Source organism: Sander vitreus, chromosome 5 (genome assembly GCF_031162955.1).
Source record: "Sander vitreus isolate 19-12246 chromosome 5, sanVit1, whole genome shotgun sequence".
Classification (NCBI taxonomy): domain Eukaryota; kingdom Metazoa; phylum Chordata; class Actinopteri; order Perciformes; family Percidae; genus Sander; species Sander vitreus.
The window spans coordinates 1,708,554-1,724,671 of NC_135859.1; the positions used below are offsets into that span (position 1 = coordinate 1,708,554).

The 16,118-nt window shown below is 39.3% G+C and overlaps 2 protein-coding genes across 4 annotated transcripts in view; both read left to right on the forward strand.

The window, feature by feature from the left end:
- Positions 1-556: 556 nt before the first annotated feature.
- LOC144517828 (serine/threonine-protein phosphatase 6 catalytic subunit) lies at positions 557-9,175 on the forward strand. The gene is made up of 7 exons (XM_078250003.1): positions 557-681; positions 3,132-3,227; positions 3,746-3,811; positions 4,320-4,461; positions 4,580-4,659; positions 7,080-7,289; positions 8,393-9,175. The coding sequence occupies exons 1-7, from the start codon at positions 607-609 to the stop codon at positions 8,639-8,641; spliced, it is 918 nt and encodes a 305-aa protein (XP_078106129.1). The 5' UTR covers positions 557-606; the 3' UTR covers positions 8,642-9,175.
- Positions 9,176-11,344: 2,169 nt separating this feature from the next.
- Positions 11,345-16,118, forward strand: part of golga1 (golgin A1) — a 34,153-nt gene continuing 29,379 nt past the window's right edge. For all 3 annotated transcript variants that reach the window (XM_078250004.1, XM_078250006.1, XM_078250005.1), the window contains exons 1-2: positions 11,345-11,548; positions 12,386-12,682. In XM_078250004.1, the coding sequence (XP_078106130.1) occupies positions 12,554-12,682 (129 nt within the window). In that variant the 5' untranslated portion in view covers positions 11,345-11,548; positions 12,386-12,553. The remainder of the gene's footprint in view (positions 11,549-12,385; positions 12,683-16,118) is intronic.

Consider the following 16,118-nt stretch of genomic DNA (forward strand, 5'->3'; position numbering starts at 1 on the left):
ACTATTATTGAGGAAGAAAGGGTAATAGCTTTGTATCTTCATTCTATTTGTGGCTTTAATTTTCAAAGTTGCAGCTTGGTTTTCCATAGTTTGGCTGTCATAAATTAAAACGATAAAATGCCACTTTCTATTCGTTTAGACCAGTGGTTCTCAAACTTTTTTTCAATAATGTACCCCCTGTGAAATATTCTCTGTGCCAAGTACCCCCTGACCAGCACAAAGCATTTTTTTTGGGAAAAAAAAAAGCCTGTATAAAGAGGTACATTACAGCGCTGCACCACCCCAACTGAAAAACATTTAAATGCTACTTCAAATGTTTAAAATCCATTACTAAATTAATTTACTATTATAGTATAATTGTTCAGGGAAATATGCATGACTGATATTTTTTAAATAAAAATCTCACGTACCCCCTGCAGTGCTCCAAAGTCCCACTAGGGGTACGCGTACCCCCATTTGAGAAACACTGGTTTAGACTGTATGTTACTCTAAAAAGTCAGTGGTTAATAGAGACGCTAGGAGGCAGTAGAGGCTAAATAACAGGTAGGGAACTCGCTCAATTGTTGCAGGAAGTTGGAAGTTGCGCATGAAGACTAGCTGAGCACTATGGCGCCTCTAGATCTGGATAAATACGCAGAGATTGCAAAACAGTGTAAATACCTCCCAGAAAATGACCTCAAGGTAAATGTGACTTCATATACATGTTTTTGATTGACGTTAAGACACGCGAGCCTTTTATGGTATGTTGTAACAGCGTAATTAACTGTTGGCTAACGTTAGCTAGCTCGTAACGTTAGCCTGCTGACTTCATCTGTTGGCCAGGAAGTCAAACCCGTTAAAAGAAATTGTTCAGCTTAGCTAAATACAAGTCCAACTATATCCTATACAATGTTATCAAAGCAGGAATAAGAGTGACCTGCTCGTACGTTTTGCCATGAAATGACCAGATATCCATATAGTGGCCTAATGATGCTGACTGTCATGATGGTGGAATGACAGCGGGTTGTTTATCACCAGTCTGGACTGAAAATGTATCCGTGCATTTAACACTAACTTATCCCAGACAGGCGTTCTGTCATTTATTGAAAGACTGAGACATACTACCTGGTAGACCGCAGGGTCATAGACTTATGACACATTCCATATATTTCAAGGACAGTAACGTTAGTGTCAATTAATAAAGTCGTATTCAATTCCTGATCTCACATTGCACCGTAAAAGAAGTAACTTTAGCTCGGAAAGTTTGGGGAATAATGTACTTCTCCTTTACGCCGATACATCCAATTATTGCTGAAAACTCCTAAATTAAGATGTGAATTCTTGTTAGTCAGCATTGAACCGTTATCTTATTAGGCCAGGATTTAAATACACTTGGGCATTGCGTTTTCTTTGTCCAAGAGACAGCATTTAATAGTAGGCAATATTATAACAAAACAGCCAATATTACAGTAAATATTTACTGTAAGTAGCTGGATTATAATGACATAGTTACACAGGTAGATGCAGGTGGTGCACCCACAGGTCAGCCAGTTTGAAGTTTCTAGGCTGTCAGTGAGAGTCAGTGTAAACCTGCTGACCAGAGTCAGTCAGAGTTATGATGACGTTAAAGAGCTTTTTTTAATCGGTCCAATTGCTGTTGGTTTCCTAAAATTGGAGGGTTATGTATACAAGGGCAATGATTCCTAAACTGAACACCCAATGTGTGTACACCCTCACACTGACTCATTTTTTGAGTAGTCAAATATGAATTCATATGGAGCTCCGTCACTGTTACTAAATGGCTGGTCAGAGTCATTCCGTACCAGTAAACCATCTGAAAAAGCAGTCAATGCCAACAATACTTGTTATTGCATCTTTGAATTTCATTGTCATTGAACAGGTTTACCTGTCATAATAATAATAATAATAATAATAATAATAATAACAGGCTTTTTCCTGCATAGAAGATTTTTTGGCACCTAGTGCGGGCGGTATGACCAAAAATTTGTATCACGGTATTTTTTAAGATTCTGGCAATTTCACGGTATATCACGGTATTTTCTTTCTTTTGCTTGACTGGGCCTTTATATAGGTTTATAATGGCGTATTCTACTGTCAGGAGTACATAGAATGTCACAAACACATTTTAATGTCATCATGTTTACTAAAAGCTTTGATTAGGGTTTGCCTGGCTCCATAACATGATACAATAACGTTATATGAAGGAGAATGCATGAAACATTTACAGAATCTAAACTAGTTTTATTGTGCAAAGTAGTAAAATAAACTTAAATCGAATGAATACACACATTGTTTCCCTTTCAAAACAAAATAGTTGTAAGATAGTTGTATAAACGCTACCTTGGCCACAGGCAAGTTAGGTTGTTGTAGAAAAGTGGGCGACTGAACGTAGCTCAGCTGTCAGCCTGCTTCGGTGTTTAAATAATGTTAGCAGGTTGGCGGACGTATTTCAGTGAGGCAACACATGAAGTGACATGTCTTTAACGTTAGCACGGCAAACAAAATTATTAGTGTTAGAAATTGTTTAAGTCACAAATTGTTGTGTGTTATCCTGTTAAAGATAGTTAGTTGTGGGTTATTAATTGTTGTGTTATAAAGTTCCTGCCATGAGTGAGAAGGGTACGCAGTAACAGGGCTCCTGTTCTCAATTCACCCGCAGTTTACTTTGGCCGTAGCACTCTCTGCGGCAATGCACCAGTATTACGGTATATGAAAAATTCATATCATGCGGGAAATTAATACCGGTATACGGTGTAAACCGGTATACCGCCCAGCACTACGTGCGCCCTCCTGCAAAAGGCCCATTCTGAGCCAGGGAACACTGGATAATAATAATACATTTATTTGATATAGCACCTTTCACTGACAGTCACAAAGTTCTTCACGTGATACAATTGTTAAAATAATACCCAATAATAGAGCTGTTACCTTAAAATAATCGTATTAGTCTTGTGTCACAGGATAACAAAGTAAACAATGTTTCAGAGGCTTTTCCCTGACAAGAAGAAGATTTTGGGGGAAAACGTTACATACATGTCATGAAAGTTGTCACATTTAAAAGCATTGAATACCAGCGCTGAATGATGAATGAACCCTTATGGCTCATTCCTGTTATGTTGTCATCTATACAGAGGTTATGTGACTATGTGTGTGACCTTCTGCTGGAGGAGTCCAACGTTCAGCCTGTTTCCACTCCTGTGACAGTATGTGGTGACATACATGGACAGGTAAAAGCCAGGGATTCAAAGCAGAAACAGCAAACCTTTTGTTTATCAGAATATTGCTGCATAGCCTGCAGTTGATATAGCGTGTCTACATGTCTACAGCTCTACATGTGTTTTTAATATTAATCTGTTGTACACATTAGGGCTGCACAAATACATCGTTTTTATTTTTATTTTTTATGTTCAATTTGTTCAATAAAAGAATGTTGGAATGATTTTCTTTCATTTGCTTTAAATTCCAAAAGCAATGTGTTGTATTTTAGCAGAATACTGAAAGCAGCAGAAATGCAGAACAGAGTAAATAGTATTAGCTGTTTATTTATCCCAAGCAATATTGTTATCGTGATATTAAACAACATTATTGCATATCGCATGTAGCATATTTTCCTCATATCGTGCAGCCCTAGTCTAGATGAAATGTAATGTTGACCCTGTGTTGAACTTCATATGACTAATAAAGTAAAACTGAAAATTAAACTGAACTAATGCCTCCACTAAATTTGTATCTGTTTGTGCCTTAGTTTTATGATCTTTGTGAACTCTTCCGAACTGGCGGCCAGGTTCCGGACACAAATTACATCTTTATGGTTTGTACAGTATTGAAACAGTATACAAACATGTATTTAGTTTAAACTAGAGATGTTCCGATACCAGTATCGGTATCGGCTCCGATACTGCCTAAAATGCTGGTATCGGGAAGTACTGCAGTTTATGCACCGATCAGATACCACGTAATAAAGACCTAAAGAAAATCTACGTTAAAGTAGTTTATTTATGTTCTTTTTCCGTTATAACTGACTGTCAAACTGGAGAATAAAAGAACGTTCTGTGGCGTTCATGTTTCACAAAGAGTTTAACCTGAGCCAGACCGACAACAAAGATAGAAATCATATCTCATCCATACAGGGATAGTAGTATACAGCTGTTAAAACATAATAAAATATATGACACACTGGTATCGGATCAGTACTCGGTATCAGAATCGGTATCGGGAAGCAAAAATGGTATCGGACCATCTCTAGTTTAAACTTGAGAATCATCTGTCTTAATGCATTCTTCTTTGTGTGTGGTGTTAATAAACTCTGTCATCTGCAGGGTGACTTTGTTGACCGAGGATATTACAGTTTGGAGACGTTCACCTACCTGCTGGTGCTGAAAGCCAAATGGCCCGACCGCATCACACTTCTACGTGGAAATCACGAGAGCAGACAGATCACCCAAGTTTATGGCTTTTACGGTGAGGTTTGATTTATGGATGATGTTTTCTGGCCAGCAAACTTCTCACTAATCTCACTTTCTGGACAATAATCCCACCTTTTTTGTTTGAAACAAATGAGGATTTTTATGTTTTACAGATGAGTGCCAGACCAAGTATGGGAATGCAAATGCCTGGCGTTATTGCACCAAAGTGTTCGATATGTTAACAGTTGCGGCTGTAAGTATTGAAGTGGAATTGGGCTTTGTGTTTTTTAGTTGTTATTCCAACAACAAAAAAGATGGATGATAAATGACAGTCCCTCATGCTTTGAAAGCCTTGAATGAGGCTCCTGTTTAGTTATTTCTCAGTAAAGAGCAGCTAAACTACAGACGAGCAGCAGCTTTTGGTTATTGTGATGTTATGATACAGATTATATTTCTTTCCCTGGTCTTAAAAGCTGCATCACATAATGCGATGCCCCTGTCTGAGCTGTGTCAGGTGAAAGAAATGAACAGTCTCTACCTGCTGCTTGGCCATCATTTCCACATTACTGTTTTAACAGAGACTGATATCGTTTTTAGATTAAGTTTTGTATGAAAGCACTCATTTGTGGCACTGTTAGTGTAGATAAATCTGTCATGCATCGCTAAAGGACAGGATGGACATGACTTGGGTTCACTTTTTAAAGGAATAGTTTGTTTACTTTGAAGTGTGGTTGTCTGAGCCACTTCTCCATAGTCAGTGTGTCAGCTACAGTAGACGGCAGTCGGCACACCCCCAGTTTGGAGAAACAGGCAGGAGTACCGACACGGAAGTTAAGCAACGTCCTGCTGTGGATGGGGGCAGCAGCTAAACACATTTTAGACACCTAAAAACATCTATATCAGTTTAAGTTTACTCTATATTTGGAATATTTTGCTGTCAGACAGCCCTTTCCTTTGGCACTACATTTGCTCACCGTAGAACTTCCGTCTTCCCACACAGAAGTGCAACCGTGGCACTCATTGGCCCAATCCCAAAGTCCGGACTCACAGACTCATGGACTTCCGTGCGCGTTCTCGCGAAATTCGTAAGGACTTAGAGTTGTCCCAATGTCGAATTTTAAAGGGCGTGAGGGTTTGAGTACACACTTACCGAGCCCTTTCCGTGAGTCTGCATCGATGCAGACTTCACCAAAGGGAATTACCCACAGTTCAAAGCGAGACCATAGGGAAATCCGGAAATTACAAAGACAACAGCACACCCATGACCACAGACCAGCCTGTTGTCCAGTTTGTAAAACAAGAGTTTGAAAACATTTGGAATCAGGCAGCCGTCTCCTGGGCCTCGGCCGTGTGGAAAGCAACAAACTTAAAATAAAAATTCCCAAACCGGCAAGTGTCAGCAACATCTTTGTTATTAAACGTCGCCAAGGTAACATGTGATCTCATGAAGTGCTGTCCCAATCCCATTTGTACCTATCTGAGCCCATGTGGCCTCACACACTCACTCACTTAGCACCTGAGATCAATTAAGTCTGTGAGTCTCTTTAGTCCTTAGTCCTCAGGGCTCACTTTGGGATTAGGCAAATGTATTACACCACAGATCAGCTGTTTGGATCAGACGTTCAGAGCTTTATGAAAAAGACAAGAAATACAAGAAAATAAAAATGAGTGAATGGCAGCAACGAGGAAATGCTGTTCACTGTAGAGAGAGAGAGAGAGAGAGAGAGAGAGAGAATATTTTATATACACTCAAAATTTTGTGATGATGAATGATTTCATTTCTTTATTTATTAACGCACAATAATCAACATTTCTGGAAATGTGTCAGAGCCAGCTGGCCAATTTTCAACTATATCTACCTGTTATCATCAACCACATATGAAATTGACTTTTTTCACATTATAAGCTAACTTCATTTTCAGCTAAAATATGTAACCACTGATCACAGTTTCTCAAATTATTATTTATTTGTTTGTTGGTAATCTATCAGCTATGGGTTTAACAATAACTCCACAGCGCTGTGGAGGAGGGTCTGGCTAGTCCACACAGCATCCCGGGATGGGAGAAAAAAGTGCTCTGGTTTATTGGCATTTCTTTAAACCAATCACAATCATCTTGGGCGGTGCTAAGCGCCATAAGGAGAAATGCCTTGTTAGCAGAGAACAAGGAAGGAACTTGTTTTGGTGGAACATGTGTACGTTCAAAAGTAGTTTTAGTCGTGCAACAGAAAACTCCGATTGGACAGATAGTCTAGCTAGCTGTCTGGATTTACCCTGCAGAGATCTGAGGAGCAGTTAACCATAGTCCTCACAAATCCACCAGAGGTTAGGAACGCCAACACAAAGAAACACACCAACACACAAAGGTAACGGATATCCGGCCTAAATGAGTGACATCCGTCTGAGTTTCCGTTGGCAATGGAGCAATCCCGGAAGTGGAACGTCGTGGATATAAATTATATATCTGTCCATACCCAACCCATAGTTGCTGTTATGTTACAGCCATTGTCAGGTTACCATGTCTTCTGTCTTACAAACAGTAGCACAACAGTGATCTGAACCGATCTCCTACATTAGGCTTGTGTGGTCTGTAATCACTGGCCAACTGTCAGACTCATTAATATTATATGTATGATGCCCTAACTCTTCTATTTTGTGTTTGGTTTTTGAACAGCTGATGGACGAGCAGATCCTGTGTGTCCACGGAGGCCTCTCCCCAGACATAAAAACTCTAGATCAGATTCGAACCATTGAGCGGAACCAGGAGATCCCCCACAAAGGAGCGTTCTGTGACCTGGTGTGGTCAGACCCTGAAGACGTGGACACTTGGGCCATCAGCCCCAGAGGAGCTGGCTGGCTCTTTGGTGCAAAGGTCACAAATGAGGTAGGTTGCTTTTCCTTTTACAGAGTTACATGAGTACTAGTGATGGCCAAGGGGGTAAGCGAGCATCCGGAAAGCATACCTCCTACAGTATATGCAAATAAACACTTTCACACTTAAATGAAACCGTTTTCCTTCATCATTGTTATTGTGACTTTTAGAGGCTCTTTTATATTTATTTGTTTACCTGTTTTGCACTTTTGCTGAGGTTTTCCGCTGAAAGGACTTCATCCAATTCCATTGGAAAAAGACAATAAAGACTATTGTATTTTATTGTAATTTTAGTGAAATGTAAGAATTTTTTCCTAGACTCCATACATAACAGAAAGTGTCGAGCCTTGGTCTTACAGTCATAGAGGACTTCTCCCATCTGGTAGCAAACATGGCGGCAGATAAAGTGGTGTTGGCAGTCCAGTGTAATAATAGCTACTGCTAAATGAGTAATAATTGCTGTATTTTGTTGTTAATTTTAAATTCATTAATACAATTCCTCTTAATTAATATGACAAATCCAATTAATGTGACATGAACACAGCATTTGTTTACTGGTGTATCTCTGGGTATTAAAGTTCTCAAAATACAGACAATTGTCGCTCACTGCTCTATGGGGTCACCAAAGAAAAGAGGCGATGTGTATTGGGGCTGCACAATATATCGCTTTTATATCGTTATCGCAATCTCACCTGGCGCAATAAACACATCGTGAAAGGCTGCGACATATCGCAAAAGACACTCAGAGTTTTTTTGTGTTAGTTGAAAGAAAATAGCAGAAAACTGCACTTTATAATGTAACTGTCATTCTTTTCTGGTGCTGACTTTGATATTCAACTCAATGTTCAATTTGTTCAATAAAAGAATGTTGGAAATGATTTCCTTTCATTTGTTTTACATTCAGCAGCAGAACTAAGAACACTTTAATATCTGTTTATTTATCGCAAGTAATATAGTTATAGCCATATTCAACAAAATTATCGCATATGTCATATTTTCCTCATATCGTGCAGCCCTAATTTGTATTCACATTGGTTGTGATTTTCAGTTTTTTTTACATATTTTTCTCTTTCTGCCCGTCTTTTGTCTCTCTGTGTCTTCCAAAAAAACTGCAGTTTGTCCACATCAACAACCTGAAGCTGATCTGCAGGGCACATCAACTTGTCCACGAAGGCTACAAGTTCATGTTTGACGAGAAGCTGGTCACAGTGTGGTCGGCTCCTAACTACTGCTATCGCTGCGGCAACATCGCCTCCATTATGGTCTTCAAAGACGCTAACACAAGAGAGCCAAAGCTCTTCCGAGCAGTGCCTGACTCTGAAAGAGTCATTCCACCACGAACAACAACACCCTATTTCCTGTAAGCACATAAAAAAACAAAACAGCACAGCCATTTGTTCAGTGCACACATGCCGGCTGGGACAGTGGCATCAGCACTTGTGAACCCATATACATTTTGTATTGTACATTTTGAGTATTTACAGTGCATTTCTTAGTGCCAACTGTCAATTGTTATTCCCACTCTGGCATTTAATGCCATTATTCTGCAGCTTAAATCACACTGAGATAATGCAGAAGCAGAAGTTGGCCCTAGCAGAATTGATGTGCTGTTGAAATGTTATAGAGGAAGGATTAAAGTGACAAAAGTCAACTGACCCTTGTAAGATGTTCATATTTATAAATCTTGATTTTACTTTACCATAGAAATTCATTCTGCTGAGCAAATTGCAGGTGCAGTGTTATATACAATGCTTGATTTCATTTTGTTATGGTAATGCATTAGAGCTGGATGTTAGATAATAAAGCACTGCACACAAACACATCTATTCTGACACATTTCAATGGAGTTATAGATTTATTGTTATCATGTGATCTTATAAATAAACATGTAAACCTTTGTTGAGTTGATGTGTAAAAAATGTACTATATCCATTTGTTAGAGATTTCTGTATTAAGCCTGTGGTACCTTTTAAAGTGCTCATATTCAGCTTTTTGGCTTGTTCCCTTTCCTTTATTGTGTTATATATATTTTTTGTGCACGTTATAGGTTTACAAAGTGAAAAAGCCCAAAGTCCAGCCCAAAGGGACTTACCATCTCCAACAGAAAACACTGTTCACAAACTGCTCCAAACAGCTCTGTTGTAGTCCAGCCTTTACTTCAGAGACAAACGTGGTCACTTTGGAACACACGTTATAATGCTCGCCTAGCTGCTAGCATGGCACACCCTCATACTCTGCTTCTGACTGGCTAGTAGTCCTTACCTAGGTACTGTCAGGGCACGCCCTCATACTCTGCTTCTGACTGGCTAGTAGTCCTTACCTAGGTACTGTCAGGGCACGCCCTCATACTCTGCTTCTGACTGGCTAGTAGTCCTTACCTAGCTACTGTCAGGGCACGCCCTCATACTCTGCTTCTGACTGGCTAGTAGTCCTTACCTAGGTACTGTCAGGGCACACCCTCATACTCTGCTTCTGACTGGCTAGTAGTCCTTACCTAGCTACTGTCAGGGCCCTCATACTCTGCTTCTGACTGGCTAGTAGTCCTTACCTAGCTACTGTCAGGGCACGCCCTCATACTCTGCTTCTGACTGGCTAGTAGTCCTTACCTAGGTACTGTCAGGGCACGCCCTCATACTCTGCTTCTGACTGGCTAGTAGTCCTTACCTAGCTACTGTCAGGGCACGCCCTCATACTCTGCTTCTGACTGGCTAGTAGTCCTTACCTAGGTACTGTCAGGGCACGCCCTCATACTCTGCTTCTGACTGGCTAGTAGTCCTTACCTAGGTACTGTCCATGTAACCATGTAAACCTATTCTGATATAACCTCTAATACAATTATGAACCTAAAATGAGCATAATATGAGAACTTTAAAGATTATCTGATTGCCACATTTGGAATCAGTTATTGTAATTATCCCTTTGCTGTGTCTTACCATACAGTTTTTAAATAAAGAAATCCAGAAATTGTAAAAAGTTAAACATCATTACCTGGGTTACGGGACACAACACCATGCTTCATCATAATCAATAACTTAAATCATTGGGTAGTAAATAACATAATGTTTAAACAGCAGCCTGTTCATGGCAAATAAACAACTGTATTTTATGGTATTGCAGATGGTATGGTATTCAGATCATGTCACTGTACTCTGAGTAGGTTATATTTCAATTCTGCTAAAGGTGATGATTTGACTGTCAGGATACTTATTGTTTAGAAGGAAATTAATATCAGCATTTAACATGTACAATTAGACACAGACTAAAATAGAGTACAGCTAACTTGTCTCATTTTAAAGTGGTTTTAAATGCCCTAGGAGGCAGAGGTCTCTCTGGGGCTTCTAAGGGTATGTTTGGGTTCATTTTGCTGTTAGGTCACATTAGAGTGGCACTTAGCCACGGGGGTATTTTGGCTGACCAGAAGGTTGTTTATGTGATATATCAATCAATAATAGAGACAATAAGACAATAAACTGTACATATAAAAAAAGCAATTACTCAATTAACACAGTTAACAATACAACACAATTGTACAACATAATGATTTCTGTAGTCCAAAACAGGTGTAGGCTGAAGCTGCAGCTTATTATGCTTTTTACAATACAGTACATCACATATGACATCAAGAGCTAACATCGAGATAAATGGAAACTATTAATACAAAAACGGTTACACCTTTCAGTTCACTGGAAAGAGTTTTGCATAAACTAAATAAAATGGAGTCTGCCATACTGTCCAGAGTTACTTATTATCAGGTTTATAAGGACACTATAAATACAATTACTTTGGGCATGGATAGGCAGCGATTTCATTTGTCCAAGCCATTGCAGCATGGATAATTTCTCAGGGAAATTTATAATTGTTGTTTAACATATACTAATAAACAGAAACCAATATAATCAGCTAAAAAAAAAAGATGTAGCCAATGGTCTATCTGCATGTCTGAAACTGCTATTACTGTCTGTGTCTGTAGGCGGCGCACGTTGCCAGCCACATTCCCATACCTTTTAGTTCTGCTAGCCAATGAACAGAGGCGCTGCCGTGACGTCTCCAGTCATCTGTGTTGGGTGATTACGTGTAGCCAAAGATCCTGGTGTAGCTCACCAACTAGCAGCAGCTAGCTTGTCAGACAGAGGAGACAGTACCAACGAGTACATATCTATTGACACAACAGTAGCTATTCTCTGAGTGTAACGTATACAGGGAAAAGACGAACGTACAGTCATTGAACATTTGAAAACGCCACGGACTGATACGTTATCGAAGTTAATATGGTAAGAGACTTCAATGAACGAGTAAGCTAACGACAGCTAACATCGCCCGGTGATGCTAACGTCAACACTCATTGTTATGGCCAGAAGAGCTAGCTGGCTACCTAGCTTTCTGTCAAAACGTAGTCTGACAGTGTTCTGTACATTTCCTAATGTGATTAACACTGATGAGACACAACAGACTGAGCTTTTACTTTGCAGCAATATGTGACCTAACGTTAACTTATCCACACATTGGCTAGAAGATTGAGTTAACTTTAGTTAGGATACACTATCTCACACGGAAATGGATTTAGTTACAAACTCAAAATCTGGTTTTACTTTCCAATGCAATCATTTTTGATGAACTGCATACTTACTCCAGAATTAGATTTCCTAAGCCCTGTGAAAGGCATATGTAACTCAAGAGGTTTGGTGCAGTTTGTATTATAAATGAAGCACTCAGAAGCTTGTCATCTAGTAACACAAATATCTGCAAAATATTGGACAACTGTTAGAAACTTTTTGATTTCCCAATCCACAGTATATCACACATCAGTTTGACAAACACTGACTGTTTTTACAGTGAAGTGAAATTGATCCTTCAGTAAAATACTAGGTTATTTGCTAGATGTGGCCTTTAGAGTAGACATACAACCACAACCAAAATGTTCTACCATTTGTCTGTCATTAATATGCCAAAAAAGAACAAACAATATTTGATGATAATAATGGAAGCCAAAAAGATCTTGATCTTGTTGTTAGGCTCATTTCAACAATGTGACATGTGACTGTTGCAGACAAGTAGCCACTGTTGTCAGTCTTGGCATTTGGATAACTGTCTTTTTTTTCTTTTTCTAGCTGTAGCAGAATGGAATTACCAGTACAAGCTTGTTTTGAGTGGTACTGCATAAGGACGCGGCACTGTTTCGGCCATCAAAATAAGGAGCCATAAACTCCATGCATCTTGTGAAGTCCCTCTCTAGAAACTGTAAATTGCACTCAAAACGAGACACTTAAAGGGCAAACATGTTTGCCAAGTTGAAAAAGAAGATTGCAGAGGAAGCGGCCACAGCACCTCGGAGTGGTGTTCGTATACCGCGCACCATCAGCAAGGAATCCATCACCTCCGTGGGGGCAGACTCTGGGGATGACTTTGTAAGTACTTTGTGAAATTATCACCAGTCACTAGCCTACTGCTTCAAAATGTGTGCATGTTGTTTTTCAGATGGTTTGCTTTATCTTTGGTGCATAACCAACCATTGTTTAGATGTTTTATTGCATTGGTTTTGTTTTAACCTAACACATGTTACACCTTTGTGGTCCAACCCACAGTTGGAAATAGGGACAGCTTTTAGGGATTAATAAAACAGGAAAACCTTATCACTAAAATCTATATTTGTAGGTCAGTTTATTTGAAAGTAGTTGAGTAATTAACTGTCAAATGTCGAAGGGGAACACCACCTAAATTGAGAATTCCAATTTATATCCATGGCCTAGGAAAGTTCAATCAATATTATATGTGAATATGTGCAATTCCCTCTGAAAGCCAGAAACCAGGGAAGTAAGTCTCAAACTTGTTATGTCAACAGGTATAATGTGTGGAGCTGCTCTAAAGACAATACATGGGAGACTGATTTAGTTTTCTTTATTCTCTTTGAGAATGACGGTTGATTGTAATTGTTGATTTTGTTTAGATGTGCCAAATTGTAATTGGTTGGACTATATATTTTTATTATAATTTCAAGTTGCTGGCACTTGACCCTGTACACGTTCATAACAACAACAAACGACAAGGGGATACAGTTAGAAAATATGTTTTATGATAATAAAGAGGCGTTGTTTACTTCATAGACTGTGTATTTGTGTTATTACATTATCTGGGTCACATAACAGTGATATAACCAAAAGATTTATCCTGAACTTCATTCAAAACTTTAATTTGTTTAAATAAGTAATACATAAATACATATTTTTAAATTTGACTGAAAGAGACAATTATATTGTTAATTGCAATTATTTCTGAGACAATTAATTGTGCACCTAAATTTGGAATTGTTCCAGCTCTAGTTCTGACTGACTAAAGGGGAGTTCCAGATATTTAACACCTGGTGGGTTGTCTCACCTGAGGGTCATTGAGTCACATGGGAGTCGTTGGCACATCCAGTCAAGGTGGTGTCTTCAAGAATTACTAGCAAGTCCAGTTGCCTTTGTTTATCACAGAAAACTACCATGACCTGGATGACTAAGAACCTTCACAGACTTGTTCTTCAGAGAGTTGTTCTTAGACAGTCTCTAGTCTAGTCCACGACGTTCCACTTCCAGAATTGCTCAGGTGCCGCTGGAAATTCAGCCGGATGGCCCTCTTTTAGGCCGCATGTCCCTAACCTTCCTCTTTCTCTGTGTTGGCGTTCTAACCTCTGGTGGATTTGTGAGGACTATGGTTAACTGCTCCTCAGATCTCTGCAGGGTAAATCCAGACAGCTAGCTAGACTATCTGTCCAATCTGAGTTTTCTGTTGCACGACTAAAACTACTTTTGAACGTACACATGTTCCACCAAAACAAGCTCCTTCCTGAGACTATTTAGCAGCGGCCCGGGGCCCCTGTCCAGCGCCTAGCACCACCCAAGACTGTGATTGTGATTGGTTTAAACAAACGCCAATAAACCTGAGCATGTTTTTCTCCCATCCCGGGATGCTGTGTGGACTAGCCAGACCCTCCTCCGCAGTGCCGTGGAGGAAGGTCCAGACATGCGAGACTGTCTTAGACCATTGGAATAGTATGAATTTTGAAAATGGGCCTAATTGCCCTTTAATCTACAAATAAGTAAGTAGTGGTTAGACTTGTTCCTGACTCGAGAAGAATCTAAACGGCTTTGTTTGCTGGAGGAGTTTCTTGGCTATCGTAAAGACAAATCAAACTGTAATTATTAATCTTTCAGCAGAATATCTTTGTGTCGCACCACTTATCGAGTGTAGTGTTAAACTTGTAGAATAATCAGCTGTCTGCTTTTTCCTGCTCCAAACTATTGTTATTACTGTATTTCAGCCTTTAAAAATCTGCTACAGGTCGACCTCTAGTCCAGCTGCATCAGTAATCCCCTCTGTGGCTCGCCAATATGCAACATTACTGCCAAATATATAGATGTCGTCAGTATCACATCTTTCCTCTTGATGATGTTCACAGGACAATATATAGCTGTATGATGAGAGCAATTCTTTTAGTACTTGTGTAAAGTCATAAAAGTCACAGTATTTATTGAACAGGTCAGGGAATGGGGAAAGTAGTCCATTTTATTTGTAAACTTTGTTCACATATTGATTGCATTCCACTTGTTTTTTTTAGCCTTGATAGAAAATAGATTTCAAAACAATACTGATCCATGATGGATTGTTTTGTCATATAATTTTTTCCACATTATATGTTTTACACTCTGAATTAAGTGTGGAAAGCCACAGAATAATCCAGGAATTTAACGTTAGTGCAATGATAGGAACTCTGGCTGGCTTTAGAATAATAGTCACCAGTCAGGCAGTCTAGGTAACAGGTCTTGGGTGTGACTGACATTGTATTGTGTTGCCAGCATGGAGGCAGCATACTGTGTTACTCGCTCTTATGACCAACCAGTCCAACATGAAGCTCTGTTGATTACTTCTCAATTTACAACAGAACACCATCACAGCTGACTCTATCCGTGTTTTATTCCTGAGTTTTTCTTCTTTTTTGTATTTTTCGGTTTTAAGTGGGTTATGCAGTGCACATAGTGATATTATTAGGGGTTTTGTCGATCTTTTCCCATATGGTTTTTAAGTCCTAGCTCGTAAAGGAAATCTATATCTGGGCTAAAACTCCCGACGCTGTAGCGCCGTCTCAGTTGCACTTGGCTGAATTATTTAATGAAGTCGCTGAGTAGCAATACTGCCAGCTAACATGTGACACAGGCCACATTTCTTTGCTTTGGGTACACGTAATAAAGCCCTAAAGAAAATCTACGCTAAAGTAGTTTATTTATGTTCTTTTTCCGTTATAACTGACTGTCAAACTGCAGAATAAAAGAACGTTCTGGGGCGTTCATTGTTTGTGTTTGTTTATGTTTCACAAAGAGTTTAACCTGAACCAGACCGACAACAAAGATAGAAATAATATCACATCCATACAGGGATAGTAGTATACAGCTGTTAAAACATAATAAAATATATGACACACTGGTATTGGATCAGTACTCGGTATCGGGAAGCAAAAAATGGTTTCGGACCATCTCTAGTTGAAATGAATCACTGCATCGTGATGCAGACCTAGACGACAGACCATAATCGATTATAGACTACTGATATTAGGAATAAACCAATTATCGGTCCTGGTTTTTTTTAGGGGTTTCTGGCAGTTTGTAGATGATCTGCATCAGCGTTTTATTTGCCTGATAACTGATAAAGTTAATGAATTGAAGTGTTGTACTTTGGCTCGGCTACAGCTCTGTGTCTGTCCCTCTGCTTCAGTTTACTCACCACTGAGTCTGACTTAATGTCCCCCCCACAACACTATCTGACTCTCTGTTACTGTGTGTTATGTTGAAAGTTTCTCATTTATTAATT